The 13,389-nt window shown below is 54.3% G+C and overlaps 5 protein-coding genes across 5 annotated transcripts; 2 read left to right on the top strand and 3 right to left on the bottom strand.

The window, feature by feature from the left end:
• Positions 1–1,341: 1,341 nt before the first annotated feature.
• Positions 1,342–3,713, top strand: CGCA056_v002547 (putative glutamate carboxypeptidase; the record flags this gene model as incomplete). Its single annotated transcript, XM_037317805.1, has 5 exons — positions 1,342–1,835; positions 1,889–2,094; positions 2,149–2,686; positions 2,710–3,031; positions 3,105–3,713. 5 exons carry the CDS (start codon positions 1,342–1,344, stop codon positions 3,711–3,713), a joined length of 2,169 nt encoding a protein of 722 aa, XP_037183714.1.
• A 703-nt stretch (positions 3,714–4,416) lies between these two features.
• On the bottom strand, positions 4,417–6,498 carry ftsH-1 (ATP-dependent zinc metalloprotease FtsH; the record flags this gene model as incomplete). The annotated part of the gene is made up of 1 exon (XM_037317804.1): positions 4,417–6,498. The coding sequence occupies one exon, from the start codon at positions 6,496–6,498 to the stop codon at positions 4,417–4,419; it is 2,082 nt and encodes a 693-aa protein (XP_037183713.1).
• Positions 6,499–7,665: 1,167 nt separating this feature from the next.
• Positions 7,666–8,867, bottom strand: gla-1-0 (Glucoamylase; the record flags this gene model as incomplete). The annotated part of the gene is made up of 2 exons (XM_037317803.1): positions 7,666–8,712; positions 8,766–8,867. 2 exons carry the CDS (start codon positions 8,865–8,867, stop codon positions 7,666–7,668), a joined length of 1,149 nt encoding a protein of 382 aa, XP_037183711.1.
• Positions 8,868–10,745: 1,878 nt separating this feature from the next.
• CGCA056_v002544 (uncharacterized protein) lies at positions 10,746–11,225 on the top strand (the record flags this gene model as incomplete). The annotated part of the gene is made up of 1 exon (XM_037317802.1): positions 10,746–11,225. One exon carries the CDS (start codon positions 10,746–10,748, stop codon positions 11,223–11,225), a length of 480 nt encoding a protein of 159 aa, XP_037183700.1.
• A 936-nt stretch (positions 11,226–12,161) lies between these two features.
• Positions 12,162–13,076, bottom strand: CGCA056_v002543 (AB hydrolase superfamily protein; the record flags this gene model as incomplete). The annotated part of the gene is made up of 1 exon (XM_037317801.1): positions 12,162–13,076. One exon carries the CDS (start codon positions 13,074–13,076, stop codon positions 12,162–12,164), a length of 915 nt encoding a protein of 304 aa, XP_037184206.1.
• Positions 13,077–13,389: the final 313 nt, after the last annotated feature.

The following is a 13,389-nucleotide window of genomic DNA, read 5'->3' as shown; positions in this document are numbered from 1 at the left end:
GGAGTGGGGATAGGGCCCGAAGTTACTGGATTTTAAAGGCCTCAGACCGCTGGAGTCTTGGATCACTGGAGACCACCTTAGATGGTGGTGTGGAAATCTGAGCAATTCGGCTGCAAGAAGTGCCAAGAAGCGGCCTCGGCTTGAACCTGTGTCCGACGCTCCGACTGATGCAACAAGAGATAAGTAGGGACTGTCTGCTCCCGAACATCATGCTTTGCGTACGAATGAATGTACGCAAGATCGTGTAGACCTGTTGTAAAGTCTTAATCGAGCAAAGTTGCTTAACATGTAAGCTGATGGAAGTATTGAGAAACTCCTCCAAGTGGACAGTTCGGACAGCAACCACGCCATCTTCGGTACTTCAACCAATGATCTGGGAAGGAAACTCGGCGTCGAAAGACTTATTGAGAATTGCGTAGTGTCGCCAAGCCGATTTTGACAGGCTTCAAGTAGATGACGAACTCCCTCGCCGACGCCTCGTCACCGGAACGCGTGGGATGATGGTGTGAATGGGATCATGCGGTGGGCGACCCAAGCAAGACCGAGCCAGAGGCATCGCGGGGTTGGGGTACACAGATATACGGCATTGGATGGCGGGGGAGGGGTCGACCTCCACGTCTTGCACCAAAAGTCCTTGTGTGCCATCAGCTTATCCTCGATGAACAGAGCTACCCCGCCAGAGGCTCTTGGCAACATGCATCTTCTAGCACCAACAAGGCAGGTCGACCGCTGTTCCAACTGTTCCGAGCTCTGCAAGCCGCTTTTCTACGCCGTATCACTGCCTAGTTTCTTGTTCACGTCGCCCGGAACGTTGGAAAGCTCCACGCCTGCCCGCATGAAAACCACTAGCTTCCTGTACCTTTCTCCAAATGCCGAGACTTTTCAGGCAGGATGACGACTTCCGTCTTGTTGTTTAACTGCGAGAGACATGCAGACGAGCTTGCCGTCTATGTTCTTGCTCAGATAGATACTTGTATGTAAAATCCTGTGTTACTTTTGGCTTGCGCCACTACTTACCAAGGTACCAGGTATTCTTGCCCAGTATTTGCCAACGCCGTGGAGCAATGGCATCACCGGCCTTACTGTCCGTTCGTGGGCGGTGGAACGTGTCCAGGCAAGCTCGACATCCCTCCAATCAATTGGGTACCCAGATGGCCTTTCCTCATGCCCATTATCAATCCGCGATGAGTTTGGCCGGGCATGCAGGCCCCTCTTATCTGTCGATCTGAGTAGGTATAAAGCCTCTCCTCCTCCGTCTACCCCTCCGGCCGACGCCGAGAGGATCACTTCTGATGCTCTCACAATTGAGTCTCAATCAAGCTTGTGCCACCACTGCCCACCATGCGCAGCCAAATCACAATTGCCCTGGCATCCGCGGCTGTGGTCTTGGCCTGCCAGCGCGACTTGCTTCTCGAACAGCGGCACACCCATCGCAAGCGGATCACCAAGCGCGCGGACGACCAATGGCCCCCGATCTTGACGGAAGAAGAGACCGTTCTCGTAAACGCGTTCGACAATGTCACCATTGGCGAGTGGTCCGACTACTACGGCCACCAAGTCAAGCTCGCGGGTCTTGGCAAAGAAGCCGCCGAGTGGACTGCGGAGCAGTGGAACAAGAACGGCTTTGACGCGCATCTCAACGAATACCACGTCTACCTGAGCTACCCGGTGCATGCTTCGCTGCAGATTACGTACGCCAATGGTTCAACAGAGGATGTCAGGCTCGACGAGGACGTCCTGGAAGAGGACGATGTGACGGGCCGACCCGATAATCAGCCTACTTTCCACGGGTATTCTGCATCTGGAGATGTAACGGGCGAATATGTCTATGTTGGGTCAGTTGTCTGCCAATGGAAGCATTATGGAGCTGTACTGACGTCCGGTGAAGGCGTGGTTCTCAAGCCGACTTCGACCGCCTAGTCGAGCTTGGTGTTGAGCTCGAAGGCAAGATTGCGCTGGCCAGATACGGCGGACTCTTCCGAGGCCTGAAAGTCAAAAACGCGCAGGATCATGGCATGATTGGCGCTGTGATCTTCACCGACCCTGCTGATGATGGCAACATTACCGTCGCAAACGGTTATGTGGCATACCCCAGTATGGCTGAGCCCTGAGTGCGCCTTGGAAAGATGTTAATGATTGGCCTTGTAGATGGCCCTGCCAGAAACCCAAGCGCCGTTCAAAAGGGTTCCGTTCTATTCCTTTCCACGAACCCCGGCGATCCGACCACGCCGGGCTACGCATCCCACGAGGGAGTTGACCGCGCTGACATCTCTCCCGTCACACCCAAGATTCCATCCATCCCCATCTCCTATGCCTCTGCCGAGCCTCTGCTGCAGGCTTTGAACGGGTTTGGGTCCACTCCGGACGAAGTCAATCGTACAATTTGGGCGGGAAGCTTGGATGCAGATTATAGCACTGGTCCGGCCCCTGGCGTCACGCTTCACCTGGATAACTTGATGGAAGGAAAAATAACCCCAATTTGGAATGTTGTTGGTCACATCAACGGTACCAACCCTGATGAGACCATCGTCATTGGAAACCATCGCGATACCTGGATGATCGGGGGCAACGGAGACCCCAACTCTGGCTCTGCTATCCTCGTCGAGTTCACCAAGGCGATTGGAGTCTTGCGCTCCAAGGGCTGGGTTCCGAGGAGAAACATGCAAGTATCTTTCCGCCCACGTCGGTGCTTTCGCTAATTTTGTCTAGTGTCATCGCTTCCTGGGATGCTGAGGAGTACGGTCTCATCGGAAGCACGGAATGGGTCGAGGACAATGTCAACTGGCTGACTGAGAGCGCCGTCGCCTATCTCAACATCGACGTTGCCGTTTCGGGTCCTCGTCCTAATCTAGCAGCTACGCCCGAGTTGCACACACTTGCCATCGATACCTTCAAGAAGGTCATCTACCCCAACTTCGGCGGTTTCAACATCAGTCTTTACGACGCGTGGGAAGAAGCGTCCGGCGGTCTTGTAGAGCCACTAGGAAGTGGCAGTGACTACACTGCCTTCCTCCACAGAGGCATCAACTCGGTAAGTGGGACCGACCCCCGGGACCGACTTCGGATCCGGCTTACGGACATGACGATACTGACATTGTTTACAGCTTGATGTTGGCTCCGGCGGCGGCGCAACAGATCCAATTTGGCATTATCATTCCAACTATGACAGCTACGCTTGGATGTCCAGATTTGGCGATCCTGGCTTCCTGGTTCACGCAGCAATCGGCCAATATCTTGCGCTTCTCGCCTACCACTTGGCGGACGACGAGATCCTGCCAATTGACCTACCGAACTACGCCTCAGAACTGAGCTCTTACCTCGAGGACTTGACCGAATTCGTCGCTTCTGAGGGCCAGGAGCTTGACTTGTCTGAGTTGTCTGACGCCATTGACGAGTTCGCCAAACGGGCCGAGGAGGTGAAGGCCTTGGAGCAACTTGCAGTCACGACCAACGATACAGACCTCATCACCGTGATCAACCACAAGTACCGTGACTTCCAGCGTGGCTTTATCAGTCAGGGAGGCCTGCCCAATCGAGAGTTCTTCAAGCATATCGTCACCGCCCCTGGCCTGGATACTGGATATGCTGCCGTCTTGTTCCCAGGCATTACTGAGGGGGTGCAGTATGGTGATGGTAACCTCACGGTAGCTGAGGAGTGGGTGTCTAAGACTGCGCGAGGTATTCTCCGCGCCGCTGAGATCATCAAAACGTGATTAATGAGAATGGTCGTTGCTTCGTCTTCTGGCATAGGGGTAAGGAGTTTGGAATACCCGGCGGTTTGGAGAAAAAAGAGAAAAGCCAACTTGTGACGCTCTCATTTACCTTAGCGTAATAATGCTATCCGGAATTCAATAAACGTAATTATGATGAGCAACCATGATAGAAGTCACTCCTCGGGTGACTAAAGGTACGACAGAGACGACAGAGACGACAGAGACGACAGAGACGACAGAGACGACAGAGACGACAGAGAAGACGGGGACGGCAATGACAATACGAGCGGCAAGGGCGACAGTGACAGAAGAAAACATCCAGACAGCAGAGATAATGATGCCTCCAAGTCTGGGATACGAGGCCGACTATCTTGCCAGTAGAAAGCTCATGAATAAGAGGACTTCAACACAGTAGGTGATGGTTGCATCAACGAAGGCGGGTATAATAACCTAGGTCCAGGGTGATAAGAGAAACGACGGTAGAGCCCGCTCAAAGAGCATAGCCTTAGACATGCTGCAACATACGAAGACGATCACGAAGTACAAAAGCATTTGCAGTCATAATATGTATTTCATTGAACCGTCATATCATATAGGAACCCGAAACTCCGGACCACGCCCCTTTAGCCGAGGACGTTTACCAGCCTATTTGGCTTGGCAAATCCATTGGCATCCATTTCATCCGAGGTATACTTTCAGCTCTTTACTGACGACCACCAGGGCGTCTGTTCTCGATGTTCAATACAGTATCAATGAAGCTACGCTTGAGCGTACTCTTCTTCCTGGCCGCAAGCAACTGCGATGTCTTCAAAATATTCTTGATCTGGCGGCCATTAAGCGAAAGCGTAGCAAAGTCATCCAGATCCTCATCCGTGACCTCGCTCTTCAGCGTCGCTCCCTCGAGGAAGTTGCGCCAGATCTGGCGGCGCGAGTCAACCGTCAGGTCGGGGTACTCGAGCGAGACGTGGATGCGCGACTGGAACGCCAAGTCGATATTGTCGACGCGGTTCGTGGTCATGAAGAGGATGCCCTCGTAGTACTCGAGCGTGCGCAGGAAGATGGAGACGACCTTGTTCCTCTCGAGGTCGTGCGTCGAGCGCGCCTCGAGGAAGACGTCGCACTCGTCGAGGAGGAGGATGGCATTCCAGCGGGCGACGAGCTCGAGGATGCGTGAGAGGCCGTTCTCGACTTCCCAGGGCTGGGAGCCGAGGTCGCCAGAGCTGAGGGTGTGGAGAGGGACCCTGAGATTCTCGGCGACGGCTTCGGCGGTCAGGGTCTTGCCGACACCTGGGGGGCCGGAAAGCAGGCAGATGATGCCCTTGCCCTTGCCGGAGATGACATCGTCAAAGGACGAACCCTCGAGCTGCGACTCGGAGAAGGCGAGGATGAGCTCCTTCTGGTCCTCGGGGAGGACGAGCTTGTCGAAGGCGTTGGTGTTCCAGGTAATCTCATCCACTGTCTCGACAAAGAAGTCGAGCCACTTTTTCAGTTTGAGGGAGTACCCACGCGTCCTCGACCGCGCGAGCATCTGGTGGTACGGCGTCAGCTTCAGGTTGCCGTCCTTGCCGAGGCCATGCGAGCGCTTCCAGACCTGCAGCGCCTCGAGGTCCTTGGCCGACCAGTCGTCGAGGTAGCGCGGGTAGTAGGGGCTGTAGCGGTTGAAGGAGCTGATGTCGACAACGATGCGCCCGTCGACCTGGATTGGGACCTCGTTGCCCTCGCGGTCCCAGGTGATGGCCGTGCCGGAGTACTGCTTGTAGTGGTGGCCCGCGAGCTCCTCGAAGATCTGGCCGCGGCGGATGAGGCCCTGGCGGACCTTGTCCTTCTCGGGGTGGAAGGCCCACGGGTACGCGTTGAGACCGGTGATCTTCTTGGTGCCGAGGAATTCGGGGACCTTGATGCTCTCGCCGTAGCGGCCGAAGGTCTTGCCGCCATAGTCAACGCAGTCGGCGGACAGCTCAAGGTACTTACCGCACTGCGTGGCCTTGTACTCAGTCTCCTCGAGCTCGAACGCGGAGAGAGGGCCCTTGTGGGCGGAGAGCACGATAGCACCAGGCTGGAAGATCATCCAGAGGTGCTCGAAGGTGATGACGCCCTTGGCGACGTAGTCCTCAAACACCTTGATCGCGTCGCCGATCTCGTACTGGAGGATGTCGTACAGGATCTTGAGGTGCTCCTTGGTCTTGTCGTCAAGGCTGGGTTTCTTCATGTGCTTGCAGAGCTCAGTCCAGCGGTGTACGAAGGGGTGAAAAGGGGCATCGAACTCGAGACGCTCAAGCTCGCAAGCGACGCCGGTGTAGCCATCGAGGATCTCACCCAGGGCGGTCTTGAGCCAGGGAGACTGGATGACGATAGAGTGGGCCTCGAGCTTCTTGCGAGAGTCTGAAGACTTGACGTTGCGGACTACGACGGCATACTGGGCCGTCTCCTCGTTCTCGGCGGCCTCGTGGACGTCTTCGGGGTACTTGTCAACCCAAGTCCAGTTGCCATCACTGTCTTTGGGGGATGCGTATATGTTCTTGGTGGAAGAGATGGAGCCGGTAGGGGCGAGAGGCTCCTTGGGCTTATCGTCCTCCTCATCCTTCTCATCGGAAGCTGCCTCTGTTGACGGCTCATCGTCGGACTTGGCTTCGTTGTCCTTGGGGGCCTCGCCGTTTGTGGTAGTCTCGCCGTTTGTTGTGTGACCGTTCGTGGTTTTGGTCTCTGATGTGCCGTTGGTCTCCTTGGTGGTTGTGGTGTCATCCACCATAGTCAGGCCCAAGGCCTCAATTGTGCTGGGCGCCATTGTGTCTAAAATGTGTTTCTCGTAATGAACGAGATGATTCGGGTGCTGATGATCCAAGACAAGAGCGATCTCCGAAGGGTGACCCAGGTGTATTTATCTCTTTATCACAACTCACCGCATACGAAATGAAAGTGTAAAAACCCCATAACATCAATCCTGTCAATGGCGAACGCGCCAGCTAAGCGCCAGGCGGCTCACATTTCCCCAGTGGCTGCCTCATCAGGGGCTGTTGATGCCTCTTGTGTGGCAGTGAGTCACCCATGTTCACGGTGTTTCCAGCGAAACGCAGTGTTTCGTTTGAAAATCGACTGATGCAAAGTCCCTCGCTGAGGCCGCTGCTGCCTGCGTGGAACGGATCGCGTAGCTTCGTAGCTGGGGTTTATCAGACAGAGAGGCCAATGAGGTTGGCAGCGTAAGCACTAGGACGGGAAGAGTGCCGCGACAGCGCAAGGCAGAAGAGCCGCTAGAGCCCAAAGCTTGTCAATAGGATTCAGGCCGCCAGCTTTTCACCGTGTTGCTCATTCGCCGATCTGTGGCAAACGTGGGGGAAAGACTCAATGTTCAGAATAGTTGAGCATCGTCTCTGTGCTCTGAACAAGAGTGAGATGAATCTCTGAGTTGTCAGTGAGGCCTCACGCAGGATTCAATGAGGGGAAGAAGAAGAAGCAAGCCCCTGTTTGCCCGCTGCAGGCAGCACGACTCCGCCCACAAAATTCCCCAAAATTAAAGGAATCAAGCGAGACGGGAGCCACAGATCTCTATCGATCCCCTGTCGGGGCTGAGCAGCACGGGCTGCAGAAAGGACGTTGCAGCGCCACGACGACCCTGCAAGGGCGCTGAGCTAGTGGAAACGACTGCCTGTTGAGGCTTTCGTGGAGTTGCAAGAGACACGTGTAAGACGTATGCTATGACTTCGCCTGCTTTTCCATACTACATAGGCTGCAGAGATCAGCTTTGGGACCATTTGCAGAGAAAAGGAAACTTCATGTTTGAGCTGCGTTCTTACAAAGCAGGGATGAACAATAGGGTAAGCTATGTACAGGTTGAAGCAAATGAACCCTCCTGCTGACAACTTAATCGTCCCAGTAATGTATCGATTCAACACTCAGACAGCGAACTTTGCTTCCATCCAAAACGAGGGCTTGCCCGCATAATCCCCCACATCCATCACTTCCAATTGCTACTGACAGTTACAGCAGTTGCGCATCCCGTCGGCACAGTGTAAGACCGGTTCGGGTCGCTCTCCCAAGTCACGGTTCCGCTCGAGGCCACGTTGATGAACTTGTACTGGAACGTCGTCCCGGCCGGCAGCGTCACCGTGTAAGTCCACAACGGGTTCGAGCTCGTGTACTGCGACGCCGACAACGCCGGGGCCGAGGCCGCATTCCAGTTGCCCAGCGCCGCGATCGAACCAGCAACCTTGATCGTCTGACCCGGCACCGTCGTGACGAGCTCATTGAAGGTGACGGCGACACTGCTGGCAGCCGTGCAGCTGCCGCTCGTCGCTGTGGCCGCGGCGCTGGTGGTCCGCGTTGAAGTTGCCGGGTTGCTGCCGCCGCTGCCGGAGATGGCAATATCGGCGCAGGTGAGGTAGACCTGGCCAGTCTGGAAGGAGTTCCAGCGCAGGGACAGGAGCGTGTGGTTCGAGACGTAGTCTGGGATCTTGATTTTCTTCGTGACGGTGTAGCCGCCTGCGATGGAGGTGTAGCAGGATCCAAGAGCTGAGTTGTCTACGCCCTGGCATGCCCTGCGGCTGTCTGCCTGGAAGGCGTTGCAAGTGAACCAGTCGTTCCTCCAGCACGCCTGTCCCGATGTGCAGTCGGGACTGTAGTTGCAGGTCTGTCCAGAGACATCGGTGCAGGGCAATGTGCCGGCTTGGAAGCAGTTCTCGGCCGCTTGCTTCTCATCGTCCGTGGGGATGTATCCTGGGGTAAGGAACTTGTCGACGAGAGCTTGGTCCTGGCAGATGCGGTAGCTGAACATGCCGCCGTGGTCGCCGTTGTTGTCAACGCACCACTGGACGTCTACGACTTGCCCCCTCGCATATGTGGCCACGGGAAAGTTTCCCCAGTTCGTGGAGGGCTGGTTGTAGTCGACACTGACACGGGCATTGTAGCCGCAAGGTCCGCTACGGCCTACGGTTGCGGCGGTGAGATCTGGCCAAGCAGACACGGGCTCGCGGATGGTGCATTCAGGGCAGGTATCTATTCCAGCCTTGGACAGTTAGTCTTGAATGAAAATAGGCTCAGGACGGCGGCGAGTTGTACCTCGTGACCGAGACGCGTGCGACTGGAAGGGATTGTCAAGTAACCATGGCCGTAGACGGACCCAAGTAGGCTGGAGGCAGCCAGGGTTGTTGAGAACTTCATCTTGGCAAAGTTCAGATAAAGACTGCTACGATTGAGGGCAAGAGGGCGAGGCGCGAATAACAGATAGGGCGCTTGATGGACGTCTGCAATCTCATGGCCATCTCATTAGTATGAGGCCATGACCTTGAATTTATACACGGTTTCTCCGCAGACCCTCGTGCCATCGTGAACCATCACCACCACACGATGCCACTCTGCGAGTCCAAGTCAAGCTGCTCCCACCGGCCGTCATCACAAGCAGCGCCGAAGTACCTCCAACCGAGACGGGCCAACCCGCACGTGTTTCCCCGGATCTAAACTCGGAGTGGAAGTCCGGGGGCATCCCCAAATGACATGCAGGTGATGGCGGGGTAGAGAGTTCTGTTAGTGCCGGCTGTCATATCTCCAACCGGAAACCAGCGCGGGGTGAAAAGGGCCGTTGTGTGGCCGCATTACCCCTCCAAGATCGAGTTGGCCGAGACCTTGAAGGCCCTTGGCGTCGCTTCCTGCCAAGTTACGCTCCTGTCAAACTCCTGCAGGAATGACACCCGACACATGCTTGAGGCGGAGTTTGGCGGAGTCGAGGTGGCATCCCGCCCTGCCGATCAGATGACTTGTCGAGCCGGGTGGCTGCTCGACTTCACGACAACCTCACTATTGAATAGACGGCCCGAAGATGGGTGCTTTATCACACTTGAGAGGTGGAAGTTTCGATGTTTTGGGCTGAGGGGCGGCGATGGCTTCGCGAAGCTGCCGAGGAATGTCCGGTTTCTGACGCCATTGACGAAGGTCTAGCTGGCTATCATGAGTATCACATGATATGCTCTTCGTAGGATCATTTCTGTCATTCAGAAATCCCTCCAATACTGGACATCGGGCAGTATTCGGGCGAAAACGTAGCTCCGCTACAAGGTTGCTGATGGACAGACGCGTCTTCGTACAATAACAAGGTAAACAGTTGGTATCGTCAAGCCGATCGGCAATTGTTGCTTCGTGGCGCTCTATGTCGGCAGAGCTCGGAGTAGGGGGAACAGTTTTATGAACAATTGGTGACGATTATCTGATCAATCATATGAAGGTGTCGGGAAGTGGGAAGCGGTCGTCTTTATCCCGCCGGCCAGTTTTGTTCAAAATCTGGTTGCATAGCGGAACCCATGTTCAGTTATCTCAGGGTGAACTACCGGAAAGCTGCAGTCAATCTTGACTCTAAACCTAACCAAGAGGCTTTTTCTACTGGGGCTTATTCTCTCCACAGTTCATCTGATATGAAAAAGCATCAATTAAACACCAATCGGTTTGGCCCCGTCCATGCTTTTGCGGAGTCCAGACTGCGCCAACAGCTAGACCAATCCTTATTTCTGACAACACAGCGTGTGCCGTGGAGGATATCGCTGCCCTTCCAAACTGCCGCGAAGCCAGCAGGGAAATGAACAACAAATTTTCGGGTAGACAGGGGTCGCATAGTACTGTTGCGGGAACCCCGACGTCTTTACCGCGAGCCTTATGGGGCTTAAATTGCCGCTACGAGTCAGTTTACCGCAACAACAGCCAACGATCGGGAGAGCCGACCACTTTAAGCATCGCCGCAGGGACATTAATAGCATCTCTTAAATGAAGGACGTTATGGAACCGCCAAGCCACACTGACCCGGCACATGTAGAATTATTCTTGATGAAGTCGTGAGTCTCCTGTATTTAACAAGTTGGGATGTCCCGTATTTGAACAAACTTACTACAACCTCAGACACCACACATACCAGGGCATAAAAGTCAATCGCTACCTACCTCATACACACCCGTTCAAGAACGAAGCCCTGAAGTCGCGGGCATAATCAGCACATCGGCCCCCAACCAACAGTTCCACCACATCACCAATCACCGATCTCGAGCACGGTTCACAATGCCTGCCATCTACATCGAACCCCTGCATCACCTCCTCTCCGCCCGCGATGGCGACGACGACGGCGATGGAGGTCTCCACATGCCCGGCACGGTGATGGCCATCATCATCGTCTGCGTTCTGGTCTTCGTCGGCGTCCTCGGTCTCTGCTGTTGCTGCTGCTGCCGCCGGAAGCGTAAAGGAGGCTCCGGCAGTGGCAAGGACGATGGCAGCGGCAACGGCAGCAACAACAACGGCGGCTTCGACCCGACGAAGTGGATCAAGAAAGCCGTGAAGAAGACCACAAAGAAGATCAAGAAGATGTTCATGAAGAAGAACAAGAACAAGAAGGAGAAGGACGCCACTGCCAACGAGTCGGTTCCTTACGGCCAGGGCACGCACCCCGGTTTCGGAGACAATGAGAGAGGATACAACAGGCTTGATGCGCAAGCGGAGGAGGAGACCGTGGGAATGACGTCGCCTTATGGACAGAGGAATTGAGGGGGAAGGCTAGGGCATGTGTGTGATGACGTATGAGTAGAGGAAAGGCCATGGAATTAATAACTTACAGCGATATGAATTACTCAGCTACTTGCTAACTGTCTGTGCTACGGAACTGATGAATCTTTGTGCATGCTGGAGATTCTACTGTGTATCATGATGCATATGCGACAATGCTCTAGGGACTTCACTTCTTGGTGCCGCCGCCGCCGCCGCCGCCGGTGTCACCACCAGTGTTACCGCTATTTCCACCGCTACTGCTTCCTCCCTTGTCCTTGCCATGACCGTCATGGCTGAGAGATCCCTTTCCGGCCTTGGGATCTTGCCAAGGAGGGTTAGTAGGGTCGTGATAGTAGATAGGGGTTCTGCTTCCAGAAGACATGGTTGTGGATCTATAAATTGATTTGAAAAAGGGGTTTGTGAGGTTGAAGGGTGTCTTTGTTGCTGTGTGATGCTATCGTGGACATGGCAATCGTGTTTCTCTCGCGGCTTTATATATCAACACCAGTTCGAAGACATTATGGTGAATAGCCAGCCCTAAACCTAAGTTCGTTTCATCACTTTGGACAGCATTCAATATTGTGGTCATTTGGAAGAATCATGAGCATCACCACAACACTTGACTGCACCAGTTACAGGGCTGTCTTCAAGCTCCGTTTTTGCGCAACTTCACCGTGGACGACTACTTAGAATGCCATTGCTTTACGCCATATTTGCAATTCACTTGGGTTTTGAAGAGGCCGTCGGCTTTGGATACATGACTGACACTGTGTGCCATTCCAATCGCCGCAAACAATGTTTCATACATAGGTAGCTTGAATTGACCAATTGTGTCCGAGATAACGATGTCTGAATTATGTTGATGTCATGGACGTGCTTCTACATGAGGTACGTTGAAGTACAGAATTGGCCACGTGAGACTCGAGGTCTCAAAAGCTACTCCCTGCCCAACAACCATTTCATTCCTTTCATCGTATTCGACGCCAAGTCCACAGGAACCTCCTTAGGCGCAAAGATAGTCCAGCCTTGGTGACCCCAATCTAAGTAGTTATCCACCCTTACTTCAACGCCGTTTTCCTGCAAAACCTTGGCATATATCAACCCATCATCTCTCAAAGGATCTCTGTCACCGACGTGAATATAGGCCTTTGGAGACTTTGGGATCGCCTCAGGGTCGTTGATGGGTGAGTACCATTTTGATCTGACATCCGCATCATATGCATGCTTTACAGATTCAATGACGGCCTTTGTAAACGTCTCACTCCACGTTGCGTTGTCCTCTCGGGAGGTCCATTCTGAGGCGTACTTCTCGGGGACGATATCTTTGCTGAAGATGAGCGGGATACCCAGCATCACACCGGTGATACCAAGACCTTCAACGCCGGATCTCTGTGCGACGACTGCAGAGATGTTTCCTCCTGCAGACCAGCCACCGATCACGAAACCCTTGGTGATGTCTGCGCCGTAGCGTCTGGCGTTCTTGGCAAGCCATTTGGCAGTCTCCCAACCGTCCATGACGGCTTGAGGAAACTTGTGCTCGGGCGCCAAGCGGTAAGTTGCATTGACGACAACAGCGTCAAACTCGAGGGCAAACTCGCGAGCAGGTCGGGTTGTTGGCTCGACGCCCGCCACGATGAAGCCGCCGCCAGGCCAGAGGAGAATAAGAGGTTTTCCGCCGTTTCTTTCGTTTACACCGCGATGGCGCACGACTTGGAGGTCGATCTTGTAGCCATCAGGAAGAGTAGCCACGTCGCGGAACTCTTCGAGTGAGGGGTCCAGGGGCGGCAGGGCCGCCAGAAGACTTTGTATCAGTTGTGGGCGGGCTTCGCGAGACTTGATGAACGAATCCATCTTTGAAATTGAGTGAAACTTGATTTGCTTTGAGCAGTCAAGATATTAAGAGTTGGCAAAAGAAAAAGAAAGTTGATTTAGACGGGAAAAGAGTATCTCCAAAGCCCCGACTCTCACACAACACAACTCAAGTCCCCCGCATTCGCAATGTTGTGGGTCCGGGAATTTGCCCGGGAGAAGATGTCGGCGGCAACTGGCCGAAACTGGGTCGGGATGGTGCGTGTATGACCGAGGTTGGGGATGCCGCCCCGTATTTAGCCTACTCCTCCGCCGCAAGTTCCCTGCTGACTTGTGCGTCATTTGAGCAATCTGT

This window comes from Colletotrichum aenigma, assembly GCF_013390185.1.
Source record: "Colletotrichum aenigma strain Cg56 chromosome Unknown KSG_Cg56_contig02, whole genome shotgun sequence".
Lineage (NCBI taxonomy): Eukaryota > Fungi > Ascomycota > Sordariomycetes > Glomerellales > Glomerellaceae > Colletotrichum > Colletotrichum aenigma.
The sequence above is the reverse complement of the archived record's forward strand: the minus strand, read 5'-3'. Positions and strand labels throughout refer to the sequence as shown.